General features: G+C 41.4%; 1 protein-coding gene across 3 annotated transcripts in view; it reads right to left on the bottom strand.

Annotated features, from left to right (window-relative positions):
* Htr4 (5-hydroxytryptamine receptor 4) overlaps positions 1–17,136 on the bottom strand; it is a 191,012-nt gene that overhangs the window by 82,695 nt on the left and 91,181 nt on the right. For 2 of the 3 annotated variants that reach the window (XM_087896007.1, XM_085699801.2), the window contains exons 3-4: positions 11,506–11,631; positions 10,066–10,266 (exon numbers count right to left, since the gene is read on the bottom strand). In XM_087896007.1, the coding sequence (XP_087752133.1) occupies positions 10,066–10,266; positions 11,506–11,631 (327 nt within the window). The remainder of the gene's footprint in view (positions 1–10,065; positions 10,267–11,505; positions 11,632–17,136) is intronic. The other variant, XM_085699802.2, reaches the window with a different exon arrangement.

Below are 17,136 nucleotides of genomic sequence, written 5' to 3' on the forward strand. Positions count from 1 at the left end.
CAGCAAAGGGAAGGACTGTTGATTCTCAGGCTGAATGGATGTTATTTAGCAAACAGAATTGCGGTTCATCTCAGGAGCAGATTAATATACAAAGTCTTCTCTTTAGCCTTTCGTAGGACACTTTCTATTTAACCAAAAATACTTTAACAAAGTGATTTAATAAATGTTCTAATGACAAATTAGGTTCCAGATGGGCAGGATTAACTAGCAAATGTAGCAAAGGTATTCACGAAGTAAGTTCTTATGCAAAAACACTTCAAAGTTTGCTCATAAAACTCCGCTAAAATCCCCTTTGGTAGACAACCTGCAGCTTCTCCAACCACAACCACATGCAAATGTAGGATCTAATTGCTTTTCAGTGTCTCTAGGGACACAGTCTACTTAGTCTTAGCTGACAGCAGTATATTTTAAGCTCCATGCTAATCCCCTTCACCACTCCTGCGACTGGGGAGAACTCTTCCACCTCATTCCTTGCACTCCAACCACACAAAAGGGAGAAGTACTCAGAACAAGCAGGGATCCTGGATTTTCTGAATTAGCAGAGAACTTAGCAGCCAACTTCATGCCTCCTCAAAAAGGGACACTGACTTCCTTTACCTTAACCTCTTATTCCCTCTGGTCTCTGAGCTAGCACTGACCTTCTCTAAGACAGTTTCTGTATCGGTAAAGTAGGATAACCACGCTACACCATCCACTCACCCTGAGAACTGATGAAATAATATGTTGAAAACATAAGAAGTTCCCAGCACACACATAGACACGTGTGTATGTGTGAACTTTAAATGGATTCAGTTACATTTTGGAACTTGGGCTCTAAGCTATTTGCCAGACCATATGAAAACACTTGGATCAGCATCGCCTCCTGTAGTAGAGTCTAAGACAAATACTAAATAAGTTGTTCCCTGCAGGTAAATGGTGTGAATGATGGAGTTTATCACATATAAGATATAATATATACTGTTGCTTGCAAGTTCTGGGGATAATGTTCTATACTCCTACCTAATCACAACAGGATAAACAGAAATATCATCTCTATACCTATCTATCTATCTATCTATCTATCTATCTATCTATCTATCTATCTATCTCTACATATCTAAATACTTTTATACTGACTGGGGTTAATGGCTGGTTAATGGCCTTTCCTCCAGGTAGTGGTCCAGATCTCTGAATGTGTCCTTTTCTTCAGATCAGAGATGGGCTCCCCATTTCTGCATCACTTTTACCATTGCTATCTTCACGTGGAATTTTTTTAAATGGCACTTTGATTGCCACTCTCTTCTCTGATACCTCAATTATCTGCCACACATGTCACACACTAATTAAACTGCATTGTGTAGCAAGAAGTGGGTCCTGTTTTGCATCCAACGTCTGTAAATGTAAGGCAACACTTTGCATCCTTTGATGTGCTAAGAAGAAAGAGTATCAAGGTATGATGGAAATTTCCACTTTGAGCCTATTGGGTTTGAGAGAAACAGAAAGATGCCTAAGGTACCGTTCTTAACGGCAGGTAGAGAGAGGACCTTGGAGCCCAGAGATAAACTGAAAGAGAGAACAAAAACAAAGGTACAAATGCGCCACCAGATAAACAAGTTCTTCAAGGGAAAGAGAGGAGCCACACAGGGCTCTTGGGGTTGAAGAATAAAGGCCTAGGGAGTCACCCACAGAAGTCACCAGGCCTTTGGATTTGGAAAAATTCTAAGGCAAACAGTAAAGTTAAAGTAATTTAGATGATTTAGGTGTGTGGTGCCTGTTGATGCACTGGTATACAGACTCATTTACGTTACACAACTACCCCAGTCTCCCAGGGGAAGCTACTGTCATTAACGTAATTCCACAAATTGGACGAAATCCAGAAAATTCAAGTAACTTTTTCAAGATGATGAAACTCATATTTGTTCAAGCTGGGAGGCATCTAGGCAGTCTAACACTCCAAGCCACAGTCTTTCCCATTTTTTCCTTATTCCAATTTCTTCAGAAGAAAGGAAATAACACAAAAAGTAACAACAATAAAAAACCCAAGGCACATCTCAGAGCGCGCTATGTTCAGCCAAGCATGTGTGCAGCAGATGCTCGACATACCTGCTCGACATACCTGTAGCAAGAACATAGAGTTGGTAAGACAGATCTGGCTCTTTTGGCATTCACAATTAGGGAGAGACTGACAAAAAATAGACCAAGATGAGCTGCCACGCTTATATGCGATGGTTCCTGCAAATACTAAGGATATACGAGGAAAATCAAAGGCTAAGATGCACATTTAGCCCATAGTTAATGAGGAGTTAGGGCTTGGCTTCAGTCTAACCTCCTGAAGGACATCGCATGCCATGGAAGATGGCACAGCCCGACAGCTTTTGGAATTTACTCATATTGCTCTTCAACTATCAGTAATTTTACACTAGTATCCCATTTTCTACCACTCTGTTCCCTCACTGCACTAAAAGCCCCGTGAGTCAGCCTTTCCTGCCATTCGGGACCTAATCTCAGTGTCTGGAGGTGCTACCATCATCCGTATGCGATGAAATGGATACAAAAATTAGAGTTCATAACCTCCCCCAGGAGATCCAAATGTGAAGGCTAGATATAGTGTGTAGACTTGGCAGCGAAGAGTATATGAAGAGAAATTTTTTTGAGCGTGGGGGTATGAATGCTATTTGGCTTATACTTCCACAGAACTGTTCATTGTAGAAAGAAGTCAGGACAGGAACTCCAACAGGGCAGGAACCTGGAAGTAGGAGCTGATGTAGAGGCCATGGAGGGGAGCTGCATACTGGTTTGCTTCCCATGGCCATGCTCCGTTTGCTTTGTTATAGAACCCAGGACCACTAGTCTAGGGATGGGACCACCCACAATGAGCAGGACTCTCCCACATAAATCACTAATTAAGAAAATGCAAAAGGAAGACAATCTTATTCACTTTCCTTGCAAAAATTCCTCCGTTCTATTGGGCAAACAAATGGAACTGTGTGACACGCGTTCCCAATGACTGACACATTTGATTTACACATTGCACAATTTAGCTATGCTCTGGGGACATCATTAAGCGACACAGCCAACTTATCTCTTGCCCGTGATTAAATATGCAGCCCCGGAGTCAGGAGAACATGTTTTACAAGGAAATAAATGTGTCTCAAAGAAAACCTGGGACTTGAGAACTGGGGAGGCTTTTGCAGATAGAACCTGTCAAGTTTCTGGATGGCAGAAGGAGGTTGATAATAAAGAACAAAGAGCCATCCTTACGGACAATGTCCTCTTCAATAGAGTAAAGAAGACTTTTTGATGTAATTGCATTGAAGACCAAATGCAGGATAAATTGCAAACATGTTAAAAACAAAACAAAACAGAAACAGAAATAGAACAACAAAGTCTAAGAAAATGTGGATTAAGAACCTAGAGGAATTAGTCAACACAGAGGGAAGCAGTGGATGACACTTTCTCACCTGATTGCCATTAAGTTCCCATTAAGTCTTCAGCTAGCCTGCAAGAGTTGGAATCTGATCTCCATACTGTGTCCCAGTTCCTGCGGGATCTACCAAGCTTTGCTACTACATGCTTTTAGTGAAGATGGCGAGTCATAGAGCTTCACCTTTGCCCAAGAAAAGCAGTGTGTCATCCCCACACCCTGGTGAGCAAGTGTTGGGGACTGTGCGGTTCCAACATTTAGACACAGCACGTAGAGCCCTTTTCCTGTGGATTTCTGTGATTTAGACTTATGTTGTCAAAGCTCCCGCCCCCAAGATGAACCCGCCTTGAGAATGAATTCAACAAGAGTTCAGAGCTGAGAGATGGGATTAGACCAACAAGGAACAGGCATAAATAGAGACAAAGGTATAGGAAATAGGAAGATGCAGATGGGCACCAAGAAGGGAGCAGAATAGGAGAAAGGTGGACAGGATGAAGCAGCTCAAATCCTTGTAGAAAGTCATGTCGGGTGCCAGAGTTTTCAGTTAACTGGTCCATCACCTTAGTTTCTGCCAGAAATGGTGTTTACTAATGGATTGTCCAATAAGCAAATTGGGAAGAACAATTCCAACATTGACTGGCATCTTTACAGACAAAGCCTTCTTCAAAAACTACTAAAACACAAACTCAAAACAGCTACAAAAGCCAATACACTTATTGCACATGACGTCACTTTACAGATAGCTGTGTTCACAGTGGTCATGTGGGACTATCCCTATGTCATGCTTCTGTATTGGAGGCATTTTTTCTTAACAAAGCTCAGGTATTACTGTGTTTTTGATTTAGTATTAAGAAAAGAATACGGCAAAATGGAGCAACTGGCAAACCCACGTAGAGCTAAACAAGATGAGAGTGAAGAAAATCTGCTTATGGATGCTCAATTAATCTCTCTCCCTCTCCCCTCCTTTAATTTTTTTAACGTATGTTTAGATATATCATATTTGCATTTATTTTATGAGTGGAAGTGAGACAAACATCTAAGTCTGAAACTTGATTTTTCTCAAATAACAGTTACACCTCTCAGCACATACAACCTGCCAGGAGTTTCAAAGGCTTCATTGTATTTCACTTTCAAAAGTAGCATATTTTTATAGCTACTGGGCTGTTTTTCATCCACCATAGAACCTCAGACAATATAGTGTTTGACCTCTCGTGACTCATACTATATTGAATATAGTAATTATAGTTTTGAAATTATTTTAAGTTTTCAGTAATATGTCATTTGTCAAAGTACCAAAGAAATACAAGAATTTTAGGCATGGAAATTGATCTTTTAATATTATAGGAGTCATACATTTTTACTGGACCCAGGAGTCAAAAATTTAGACAACGATTAATAATAAAAGTGAGACGCCTTTCTCTAACGTCACTACCCTTTCCTAGAACACTCACAGCAGCTTGAGGTGGGAGGGCTGTGCGTCTTGTCAGGATGAAAAGAGCATCATACCCCATCCCTTCTCTCTTTCTCTGTCTCAAACCAGCTCAAATGTGAGACCAGGAGGGACAGTGCAAAAAGTGGAAGCTATATGATCAATAAAACAATGCCGTTAATGGCAAGGTGTTGCCTGCAATGTTCAGGATGGATCCTCTGGTTCAGTTAGGGCATCACCTGGGATAGGATCATGCTGAAGATAAAGAAAAGCAAAACAAGACAAATGCTGTCTAGTCCCATCTTCTTTGTGGTGTTCAAGTTTCTGATGTCTACTAGGGGGAGAAAATGAAAATGTGCCAAATACCTATATAAATATTTATATGTAGCTACTGTTGTTTAATTACCAAAATTATCATTAAATGCAAATTCCATAAATTCAAACATCCTCTTGGCCTTGTTCATAATGCAGAGCTTCCTCCCACATAGGAGTAAAAAGGACTTTGTGGGGGAAATTACAAAACTGCATTTAATAAAAAATGCAATGAGTTCTACAAGCAATGTGCCTGAGGAGAATAGCGATGCCCTTCTGCAGCAGGGGTATATGACGGAGCTAAAACCCGAAAGTCACATAGCGGGCAAAGGAACTTTCCAGGGACAGAGAGGAGCCAATGCCGGGAAAGCAACAGGAGAAAGAAAAGATCAAGGGAGTCAGAGCCAAGAAACAGGGCTAGGGAAGGGTCTGAAGGGAAACTTGGTACAGAGACAGAAAATAGTTAAAACTGTCTATACTCATCAATCATTGCCTCTCTCAGACTTCATCGGAAAAGTTTCTTTGTGCAGTGGATGGTGATTAACATACAAACTCATAATTGGTCTATGTGCAGAGACTAAGTATCAGTGGGGTTCTCAGCCATAAATGAAACATCTAGATTGCACACACACACACACACACACACACACACACACACACACACACACGAGGGCTCAGACACTGAAGCAAAGAGGAAGCAGACAGTTTTGTCTGCCTGTATAGGATGTGCACAACAACAAGCCAGTCAACATTCTAGCACTGAGGGGAAAGAAGGTGAGCCTTCACACTTACCTGAGGAGCTATGAACAGTTGATATCTTTTCAGGTAGGGGAGTCAGTTTTCTCTAAGTGCTTGGCCCCCACACTTAGAGGTAACTGAGCGGCACAATTGGAGGTGATCGGCTACTTTAAAGGGGGACATACATTTGGGAGGTAGAGTAGATCTAAAAGGAGCTAGGAGGAAGAGTTGGGTGAATAAAATCAAAATGCATTGGTGTAGGAGGTCCTTCTGTTTATGTGTTGCTTCCATTGGTTTTTGAATAAAGAAACTGCCTTGGCCTAGTTGATAGGGCAGAACTTAGGTAAGTGGAGAGGACAGATCTGAATGCTAGGAGGAAAAAAGCAGAATAAGAAAGACACCATGGATTCACTTGAGATGGATGCTGGTTAGACTATTTCCCCGTAAGCCACTGCCACGTGGTGACATACAGATTAATAGAAATGGATTAAATCAAGACGTGAGAGTTAGCCAATAAGAGGCTAGAGCTAGTGGGTCAAGCAGTGATTTAATTAATACAATTTCTGTATGGTTATTTCAGGGCTAAGCTAGCCGAGCAGCCAGGATGAACAAGCGGGCTCTCATCCTCCAATAATGCATGATATGAAATTCTTAAAGTTTTGATGAAAATATTTTACACAGAGGGATGCAGGTCCAATGAGGGGGGGAATAGGAAAAATCAGGGGAAATTTTAATTGTAGAGAAGGGAGCAATAAATAATGAAAAATATTTGAAAAAGCTATAGGGAAATATCATTTTATGCTTACTCAAAATCACGTGTAATACAGGTAAGTTTATTTAAATGAAGTTATGCCATTTGTAGTAATAATGCTCTCCCCAAGAGCTATAGATAGCTAACAAACTCAAGTGATGGGCATGGGAAACTTTCCTTCAAGTTGTTGGTCAGGGTAGTCAAGAGGCTACCAAAAACAACACAGGTTATGGCCATTGCCTGTCATTTCCTCCAAGAACTTGAAGGTAAAACCCTGTTGCTGAAAACACTGCACACTTCAAACACCAGGGATCAACATGGATATGCCACAGATGTTTCCTATGCACCTGCCAAGGCAGAGCAACACTCCTACTCCTAAGTGCCACCACAAAGGTCAAAGATCCAAGACTGACACATCTCGGGGGTAAACAACAGCCATCTAATTTGGACCTACAGCCCACTCGATGAGAGAATCCTTGCTGGTATATTAAACCTACTCAACTACCCATGACTGGTCAAGTATTGAACTCTAAAAGAGAACCTACTACCATGACCTTCCTAAAGCCTGTAAAATCTCTAACCACATTCTAAATACCTACCCTTATATCCACAGATAAATGAAGATATTCCTTCATCAGAGAAGCTTCATTTTGTAACAGGTGGGGACATTTAAGAAATCAACAATTGATTAAGATGTAACAGGTCACTGAGATGCAACTCCAATTGGTATATGTAAAATGTAACCTCTACACTTAAGGCTCAGGAAACATTGTAGAAGAAGAGGTGGAGAGACTATAAGAGCCGGACTACCAGGACATCGGCTCCAAGATAGTGGTTTTTATATAGGACAGGGCAGCTACTACACCCATGAAATCTCAATCTCATTGACTGAAGAGGACCTGCGTAATGATTGCACCAATACGGATGGAGACATCTCAGGGCTCCACCCTCAAAAGAAGAGTTGCAGGCAGATAGTGACTACCAAGAGAAGGGGAATCTGTCTTCTCCAGAGACAAGGTTATCCATTGCCAAGTCTTCAGCCTTAACCACATACACACACATGTGAGTGACACTAATGAACTCAGCAGGGTGTGGCAGGGGAGGTGACAGCAGGACATGGGAGGGTGTAGGGAGACGGTGGGTAACTGTTGAAAAGTCCCAGAAAAGCAGTAATGCTCAGAGTTGCCGTCTGGGAGGCTGGCATTTGTTTGATCTTGTGAGAGTAGATGATAAACCGATGTGAGGAGAACAAACAGAGGATGCTCTGGTGTTGTAAGGGAAGTCAAACCTTGCTAAGACAGACCATGATTAGCTTCTACTCATCACAGTACTGAGTCACAGTGGACAATGTCCCCCCTCAGGCAGCCTAGCTTGTTTCTTCCTTGTTGCAGTCCTGAAACATCAGTTCTTTAGCCTCCTTTTTTTTTGGGGGGGGGGGACAAAACTGAGACTCAGAAAGGCTTATTAATTCACTGCCAAATTGCAGAGGCAAAATCTGACAGAGCTGAAATTTAAGGTTAAATCCCTCAAATTTGAAAACAGATGGCTTTTAATGTCCAATTCTTGACTGTTTTCCTACAATGTGAGCTTTCATGAAGAAGTGTTCATGAGGGAGTATAAGCTTAAATCTGTAAATCTGAAGCCAAACCCCATGGAAGAACTTCAGCTCTTGTCTTGGGGCTCTCTGCTCTCTACAGCAGAAAGATGAATTTTCTCCCATTTTTATTTCCTGCATGGCTCATTTTCTTCCCCTGACTTTTGCCAAAATCTCACTGATTTCCAGCCTTGCTTTTTTTGTTTTTTTCTAAGTTCCTATATTATGTCAAGTCTCACAGATCATTGTAGCAATGAAGATATACAGGCTACCCTCTAGGATTTCCGTGCATTTTCTCCTTCCACATATTTTCTTTTCTGTAATGTGAAATTTCATGTAGCAGAAAATGTCTTTTCAATGCTCTTCACACACTGGTGTCCAATTATAAACAAGCTAAGACACACAAATTTCTGATTAGGACTCATGATGGGTCTTGCTGTTGGCACCTATCTATGCAGTGGAGTCTCATTATACCTGCACAGAATCTAGGCAGTTCGACTTTGTGCTCTTGTCAGAATAAAGAAAGTGATGTAAACAGAGGAGGTTGGCTATGCAGGTGGCAGTGGCACAAGCCTTTAATCCCAACACTTGGGAGGTTGAGGCAAGTGGATCTCCATGAGTTCAAGGCCAGCCTGGTCTACACTGGAAGTTCCAAGACAGTCAGGGTTGTTACACAGAAAAATCCTGTCTTGAAAAAGAAAGAAAGAAAAAGAAGAGGGGGAGGAGGAAGAGACAGAGGAGGCTGTCGCTGTCGCACCTGCCTTCCAATTGGTGCTCTCATAGGGAAGGAGTGAAGCTGTTGTTACCACATTACACTGCAGCTCTTCAGGGCCTGCCCCCGATGAGTAATTTCCTGAGAAACCATTACTTTATTCTTTAAAGGTGAATATTTAAGATATATAACATTCTTTAACTTTGGCTGACTATTTTTCTAAGTTCTCGATTTAAGAAAGGCATCTCTCCCAAGCCAGGGCAATAGGTCCAAGGGAAGCAGGAGAGGAAGTGAGATGCTGCCCCCGACAACCTAAGCTCACGAAACCGTCACCCAGCATTTTCTTCTGTTCTTGCTCCTAAGCCCCATACACTCTCAGAGTTGACTGACTTTTAAAGAATATCTTTTTATAATTTAATAAAATTACTTAAAAAAAAGAATATTCTTTCATTTGTTAGTCCATGAGAATGACCGGAAATTGGAGACTGGAAAGGGCTGATAAACATACATTCCCAACAAATGGGGCAAAGGTTGGAACCATTAGGCAACCTAAAGTCTAAACAAACAAACAAACAAAGAACAGAACAACAGGAGCCCACAGTTAACATTGGGATAGATATGATAAGCTGAATTTCTAAAACAGTAATTACTAGAAATTTTTTATCAACTTTCACTTTCTAGGAAAAAAATCCCTATGATCACAGGCACTTTCCTAGACTTTAGTTATCATGTGGGCATATTTTAGGAGACAGTCATGCTCAAACACAGTGACATCACTCTGAACTGGCCCATACCCTCCTGGGCAGAGACACTTAAATCTTACTACCTATCTCCCTTAGAATTTCATTCCTGTCAATAATATAAAGCTAGAAGTGAATATGGATAAGGATACTTGTCTATAAGCAATTGCCTGACCATGCAACCTTTGGATCGTCAACATCCCTAAGAGTGCCTGACTGGGAAGAAGTCCTCCACAAGGACTGCCCTGGTGCGAGGATTGCCGACCTTCCACCTCTGTCTCTGGGACTAATTTCGTGAGATGGGTTAGGAAGGAAAGGCACTGGCTAGTATCTGCTAGGTCACTGGTGTCAACTGGGTTCCATTCTGCACATTGCTCTGCTCTTACCTATCCAGTGAAATGCAGCACAGGTGAAAAATCGATGCCGTGGTGAGCAGGACATCCAGAGAGGTCCGGACCAGGCAAAACATCTCTCCATAAATCCAGACGTCTTGGACCAGCTCAATGGCACCAAAAGGCATCACCAGCACCGATACCAGCAGATCGGCAAAGGCAAGAGACACAATGAAATAATTGGTTTTTATTTTCCTGTGAGTGAAAAGGTATAAGCAAGGTGGCAGGGGAGGATTTGGAGAAGAAAGTGGGAAGAAAGAGTAAGAGAAGAGTTGGGGGAAGTGGAAGGAAGGAAAGAAGGGACAAGGAAAGAAAAGTCACACATTAAACATAATTCCCAAGACTCAGTTTTCCCTTCTGCACCACGGCCCAAAAGACATTCTGTGGTTCAGCCTCTTCTGACTTCTCCAGACCCATTTCAAACCCAAAGACCCCTTTCCCTCTCTTTTTTGGCCTGACCAGAGGCCACCAGTGTATTGAGAAGGGTTCTGAGGCTCCACACAATCGCACTCTTCCCCCGCTGCTCTTCTAATCAACCGCCTACCCTAGCTCTGGCCCAGGCTTAGGCGCTCCCACAGAGCCCTCTCGAGATGCTGTTCTCGCAGACAGTGTCAAGTGTACTACTTGCAGCTACTAGGGTGACCTCTTGTGTACCCCCTTCATGTGTGACCCCAGGCAAAACTCTGCATTGCCTTTTCTCCCCCTCTTCACTGGTTCAGGGCAGGCCCTGCTTAGAAAGTAGCTACCTTTAGCTCATCTCTTCCTTCACGGCCCAATGCTCCTCATATCAGGCCACACACTAGAAATATTTGGTGAATTTTAGCAAATGTCAGTGCCCAGGGTTCAACCTAGATCAATTAGACAAAAAGTCTTGTGGATAACATCTTCCTCCACTGAAGATTGCTACATAAGATACAGGATGGCCGTTTGACTTTTAACAGTGAATTACTGTTAATGAAATAAACCTAAATATCTCCACAATATTGCACAGGACATACCAATATCATACAGTAGTATTTTGAAAAATATCTCAGGTGATTATAAATGGAACCACAGTTGACACTGATAATGTACAAAATGTGATAGACACAATGTTTATTCCCTAGATTGACCATTAGTTATTCATTCTACCCTGAATCATTGGTATCAGAAGGGTGTGTATGTATGTATGTGTATGTGTATGTGTTTAAATAGTTGACCACAACTATTTAAACAAATGCAACACAGTATAGATAAACAGGATGGAATTAGCTAAAGGTGCTCTGATGGTTATGTTAGTGTTGGGGTTGTAGGATTATGTATGATCCCTTTCCTATCTTTCAAAACTTGTTCTCATGAACGTGACAAATTAAAACGGAAATTATTCAGAGCCAATTTTCCAGGGTGATCCCTCTGACACCCGTGTTTCCAAAGAGGTTCCCTTGTCGTGCTCACCTGAGCTGCCTGTCCCTGCACACAGCCACCATCACCAGCAGGTTGCCCAGGATGGCCATCAGGATAACCACCGAGAGGAATGTGAGCAGCACGACCTTCTCCACGGACCCGAAACCCTCGTTGGAACTGGAGGGCATGTGAAAACAAAACACAAAGATGTGAGGGAGCCTCAAAGACACCGGAAAGGAATTCATTTGCTTCCATTCAATCTCCAGGAAGTTCACTTCACCGTCAATCAGCAGTAGTAACAGCTAAACTTGCCAAAGACTTGTTGGACTTTCCTGGATGCCTGGAGAATATGAGCGGAGGTCTGAGGAGGTGAATCTCCAGCCTTGACTGCATGGTGCTCTTTTGTTTCATTCTTTCCTTCAGAGCTTCACCTTGTATAATACTCAGATATGCACTTGGTTGATTTGTTTTGCACGCCTGTCTCATCTACAGTGCAAGCACCATAACACAAGGACCCTGGTTGTTTTACTCACTGATGTGCATTCAATGTATCATCCTCACTTATCAGATGGAGGAGATGATGGCTGATCAAGGAATGATAGGAACTGAATCCAAGGGCTGCATGAATGCAAGGGCTGCATGAATGCAAGGGCTGCATGAATGCAAGGGCTACTCTGAGTTTCAGTGCGGCTTGAATAAAAACTGTGGTTTCTAGGTGGGCTGTCTGGGAAGGGACAGCCATACTCGAAAGGTGTTCTTGTGATAATTCACAAATGACCTCAGGTTCTAGGAAGCGTATGGAACAAGAAGCTCAATGTCATCTTCTCCTTCATGACTGTGTTGCTTCGCTGTCACCTTACGTCATGTTAACACTTCAAATCCATGTTCTTGCCAATTTCAGCACCTGATTAGACTCTACAAATTCTCTCTTGCAAGCATAAGCTCAGAATTTTGCTTTATTAACTTGAAGTGAGTGCTGATTCTCAATGAAAGTAAAATATTTTCTGGTTGTTCAGAAACTATAAGAAACAATCATGTACCTAATGTCACAAACAGCTCTTTTTAAGAAGTTTGAGCCAGAGAGTGGTGGCACACACCTTTAACGCCAGCACTCAGGAGAAAGAGGGAGGTGGATCTCTGTGACTTCAAGGCCAGCCTGGCATACAGAATGAGTTCCAGGACAGTCAAGGCTACAGACTTGTACACTGTCTCATAAAACAAAACAAACAAAAGTTTGAAAATGGTTTAAAACTAACTGCTGGACACGAACTGTCCATGTCAGTACAGAAAACGGGAGGAAGAAAGTCAAAATCATTGAAATAGTTGAGTGTCTGGTTTGTGAGAGGACATTTTTCACTTCAAGACAACACACAGAACACAAGGTCCCAAGAACCAAGAATCTCCTGTCTATACTGCACTTCTTTGACTGAGAAATTAAAACGAGCATTGACCCCTAATATCCAGATTTGGCTCAGTTCTAAATTTGACCCTGTTCACAACTTCTTCCTTCCCAGCAAGTCCAGAAGAAAGTCTGCCAATGATCCTTAGAAATGATCCTTAGCCAGTGGGAGACCGTATAAGACCCTTCACTTCACAATGTCTTTCCTTACATTGACTGAAATGCTTAGGGCTAGAGTTCACACCAAAAGGATTGTTTACCTAAATCACCCTTCTGCACTTAAGTTCCAGCCTTCAAACACTGGAGAGGGAAGATCTAATCCAATAAAAATACAGTAATTTGCTCACCAAAAACTAACTTTAACTTAAGCCTTATTGATTGAGGTAAATGCCTAACAAAGAAGGTGATAATGGTTTGTTTTCTGTGTGTTCTTTTGAGGCTCTAACTTAAAGACTCAGGACCTCTGAATCATCTTCCTCCTCAGGGCTTTGTATTTTATGCTCATTCTTCTCTATAATTAAAAAAAAACTTACTTAGTTTATGTGTATGAGTACTTTGCCTGCATGTATATATATGCATCACATGTGTGCCCACAGAGGTCAAAAGAGGATGTGAGATCCCTTGGAACTGAAGTTATCAATGGTTTATGAGCTATTGTGTAGGTGCTGGGAATCAAACCTGGGTCCCCTGGAACAGCAACTGTGCTCTGAGCCACTGTGCCATCTCTCCAGCGCTGATGCCCATTCTTTATAAAATGTGCTTGTTGTCATTCTTGTCTGATTAAGTTCAACCCTTAGGCCATGTCCAGTAGCCAACACACATTTCTCATCTTCAAGGTGTTGACTACTTGAAATATCTGTTAAGATTATTTTGTACGTCACCCTCACAGATCGACTTTGGTTGTATTCTCACTGTGATTCACAGTGCCAGTGAATTGTCTAGTCTACAATGGCTGTGGAGAGTGAGCATAGGAGATGCTTAGTAAGTACTGGCTAGCTTGATGACCGAGTGGCAGGCATGTCGTATTCCACAAAGGGAGGCATAGTCTTCACTGTATTTCTTTGAAAGTATATAGGAGCTTTTACCTATACAAGAGAAGATCTAGGGATAAGATTTTTCTAAAGGTATTTTTTTAACTATCAAAAGGTATATGCCATTTGAAATAAAAGTAGTAGATTAACACATTCATTCATTCAACTCCAGGATAAGCTTAGTATGTCTACAAAAAAATAGAGCATAAAGTAAAGAGATACATCAGAAAATATGTAATGTTAGCTCCGAAAAGGGTAGGGAGAGCAGGACCATCTGTGGGAGTTAGAAGGCTGCCATCTTTGTGTTTGGAAAAGTGTGTGGAGGTGTACTCTCCACATATATGGAGGTCAGAGTTTGTTTTCCCCTGCTATTTGTTTATTTTTTTGTTTTTAATATTTTTTCCCGAGAAAGTGGCTTCCTCTGAACACGTCCTCACAGACCCACTTCCTGCTTCGAGGTTCCGTTCTTAGGACTCACCTTTCTGAGCAGGGACACTTGTGAGTCTTAGTTTGTTTTTGAAACAGAATCTAATACTAACTTGGAGTTTGTCATTTTGGCTAGACTGATGGTCAGAGAACTAAAGGAATCCACCTATTTTTCTCCTCTAGTCATAGACAACACCATCAGGACCAGCATTTCCTAGGTGTGTGTGTGTGTGTGTGTGTGTGTGTGTGTGTGCGCTTATAAAAAGACACACACATGCTTATATATAAACATACATACATACATACTACATACAGAAATATTTTTAAATTCCTGTTTGTGTGACTCCATCCAGAAAGCTGAGTTAATTGGTCTTGTATGCAGTTTGATGTCAGAACTTTTGAACCTCCCAAGTGATTCTGGTTTGTAACCAAGACTGAGTCTCACTGAAGAAGGGTGTTAAGTATTAGATAAGAACCTTCTCATTGTCAGAGAGAATCTTCAATGACTTCCTTGAATTGTTTTGAATTTCTGACACAAAAACTACTTAAGAATGTCTTGTATGTATACAATAGAAGAACTTTTGGAGGTATCACCATCCCTGATTTCAAGCTGGAGATGTAATAATAAAAACCACATTGTATTGTCATAAATACAGACACAATGATCAATGTAATCAAATTGAAGACCCACATATAAATCTACACACCTACGAACCCTTGATATTTGATAAAGAGGCTAGAAATATACAATGGGAAAAAAGCATCTCCAATGAAAGGTGCTGACGTAACTGGACGCCAGTATATAGCTCCATATCTACCATCCTGCATGAAACTCAAGTCCAAGTGGATCAATGATCAAAACAACCTTGATATTTCATTTTACACCTGCCAAAATAGATAAGCTCAAAACCACAAGTGACATCTCATACTGGCATGGATGTGGATCAAGGGGAACACACCTCCTCTGCTGGTACAAATATGTACAGTCACTTTGAAAAATGGTGGTTTCTCAGAAAATTGGGAATCTATTTTCTTCAAAGCCCATCTATACCACCCTGGGAATATAGCCAAAGGATGCCCCATCCTCCCACAAGGACACTTGCTAAACTATATTCATAGCAGCTTTATTAATAATAGTCAGAAACTAGAAAGAACGTAGATGACCCTCAACCAAAGAATGTATAAAGAAAATGTTGTGCTTTTACACAATGGAGTATTACTCAGCTGTTAAAAACAATGAAATTTGCAGGCAAATGTATGGAAATAGAAAAAAATCAGCCTAAGTGAGGTAACCCAATACAGAAAGACAAACATAACATTTACTCATTTATAAGTGGCTATTATTTTAAAATAAAAGATATTCATACTAAGACCCACAGAGCCAGAGAGGCCAAGTAACAAGGAGGATTTAAAGATAGGATACAAGGATCTCCTTGGGAAGGGGAAATAGAATAATTTCATGGGTGGGCTGGGAATAGATGAGGTTGAGAAAAGAAGGACTAAAGAGGGGATACCAGGAGAAATGACTGGAATTGGAGTGGATTTCCGAGATGAGGTCGAAACCTGGTGCAATAGAAACTCTATTGAGTAACCCCAGCAAAGATTCCTAGCAATAGGGGACACAGAACCTGGATTGGCATCTTCCATAACCAGACAAGGCCTCTAGTAGAGGGATTTGGGCACCAACCCAGTCACAAAACTTCCAACCTACAATTTGTTCCGTCTGCAGAGTGTTCTGGGACCAGAGTCTAGCAGAATTGTCATCAGAAAGACTTCATCCAGCTGCTGGTGGGAGCAGAAGTCAAGTTCTAAACATTAGGCAGAGCCCTGGGAGTCCTGCAGGGGGGGGGAAAGAAGAATGGGAGGAACTGGAGGGGTCAGGGACACCACAAGAACAAGGCCCAGAGAATCAACTGACCAGGACTCATGGGTGCTTACAGGGATCAGGGAGCCTCAGGGGTCTGACTTAGGTACTCTGCATATGTGTTATGGCTGAGAAGCTTGGTATTCTTGTGAAATTCCTAAGAGTGGGAGCTGGGACAGGGCCTATTCCTATTCCTCCTACTGGGTTGCCTTATCCAGCTTTGATATGAAGGTATGTATCTGCCTTATTTTATTTTTGTTATAACATGTTTGGTTAATGTCTCTGGGAGGCCTGCTTTTGTCTGAGTAGAGGTTGGGGGTTAGGACTGAGGAAGAGTGGGAGAAATGGGGGGAAGGATTAGTGGGAGGAGAGGAAGGGGAAACTACAGTGGATGTAATAAATGAGAGAAGAATATTTTTTTAAATTCCCATTAAAAATTGCACCTGGCTCTACTGAGAGACTAATTCATAGTTGTTAGGATAGCTACAATCAAAAAAAGAACAAAATAAAAAAAAACCAAGTATTATCATGAATGTAGGGAATTTGTAATCTATGTGTATCTCTGATGAGACTATAAACAACTTGATGTGTTCTCAGAATATCCACATGAACATAGAAATTCAATTCTAAACACATATCTCAAAGAACCAAGAACAGGGATAAACACAGATAATTTCATACCAATATTCCTAACAGAGCCTGTAGACATAATATAGTGGCTTATACACATGAACAGACAATCAGAATAGCTATGTACACACACACACACACACACACACACACACACACACACACACACATATATATATATATATATATATATATATATATATAGGAATATTATTTTGCCATAACAGGCAAGAAGGTGTAACATATGCCTCAAAAATCGATGTACCTTAAAGACATCACACCAGGTGAAATGCATCAAAAAAATGAAAGGCCAAATACATGATTCTGCCTAC

The sequence above is a fragment of the Myodes glareolus genome, chromosome 13, assembly GCF_982192425.1.
Source record: "Myodes glareolus chromosome 13, mMyoGla1.1, whole genome shotgun sequence".
Lineage (NCBI taxonomy): Eukaryota > Metazoa > Chordata > Mammalia > Rodentia > Cricetidae > Myodes > Myodes glareolus.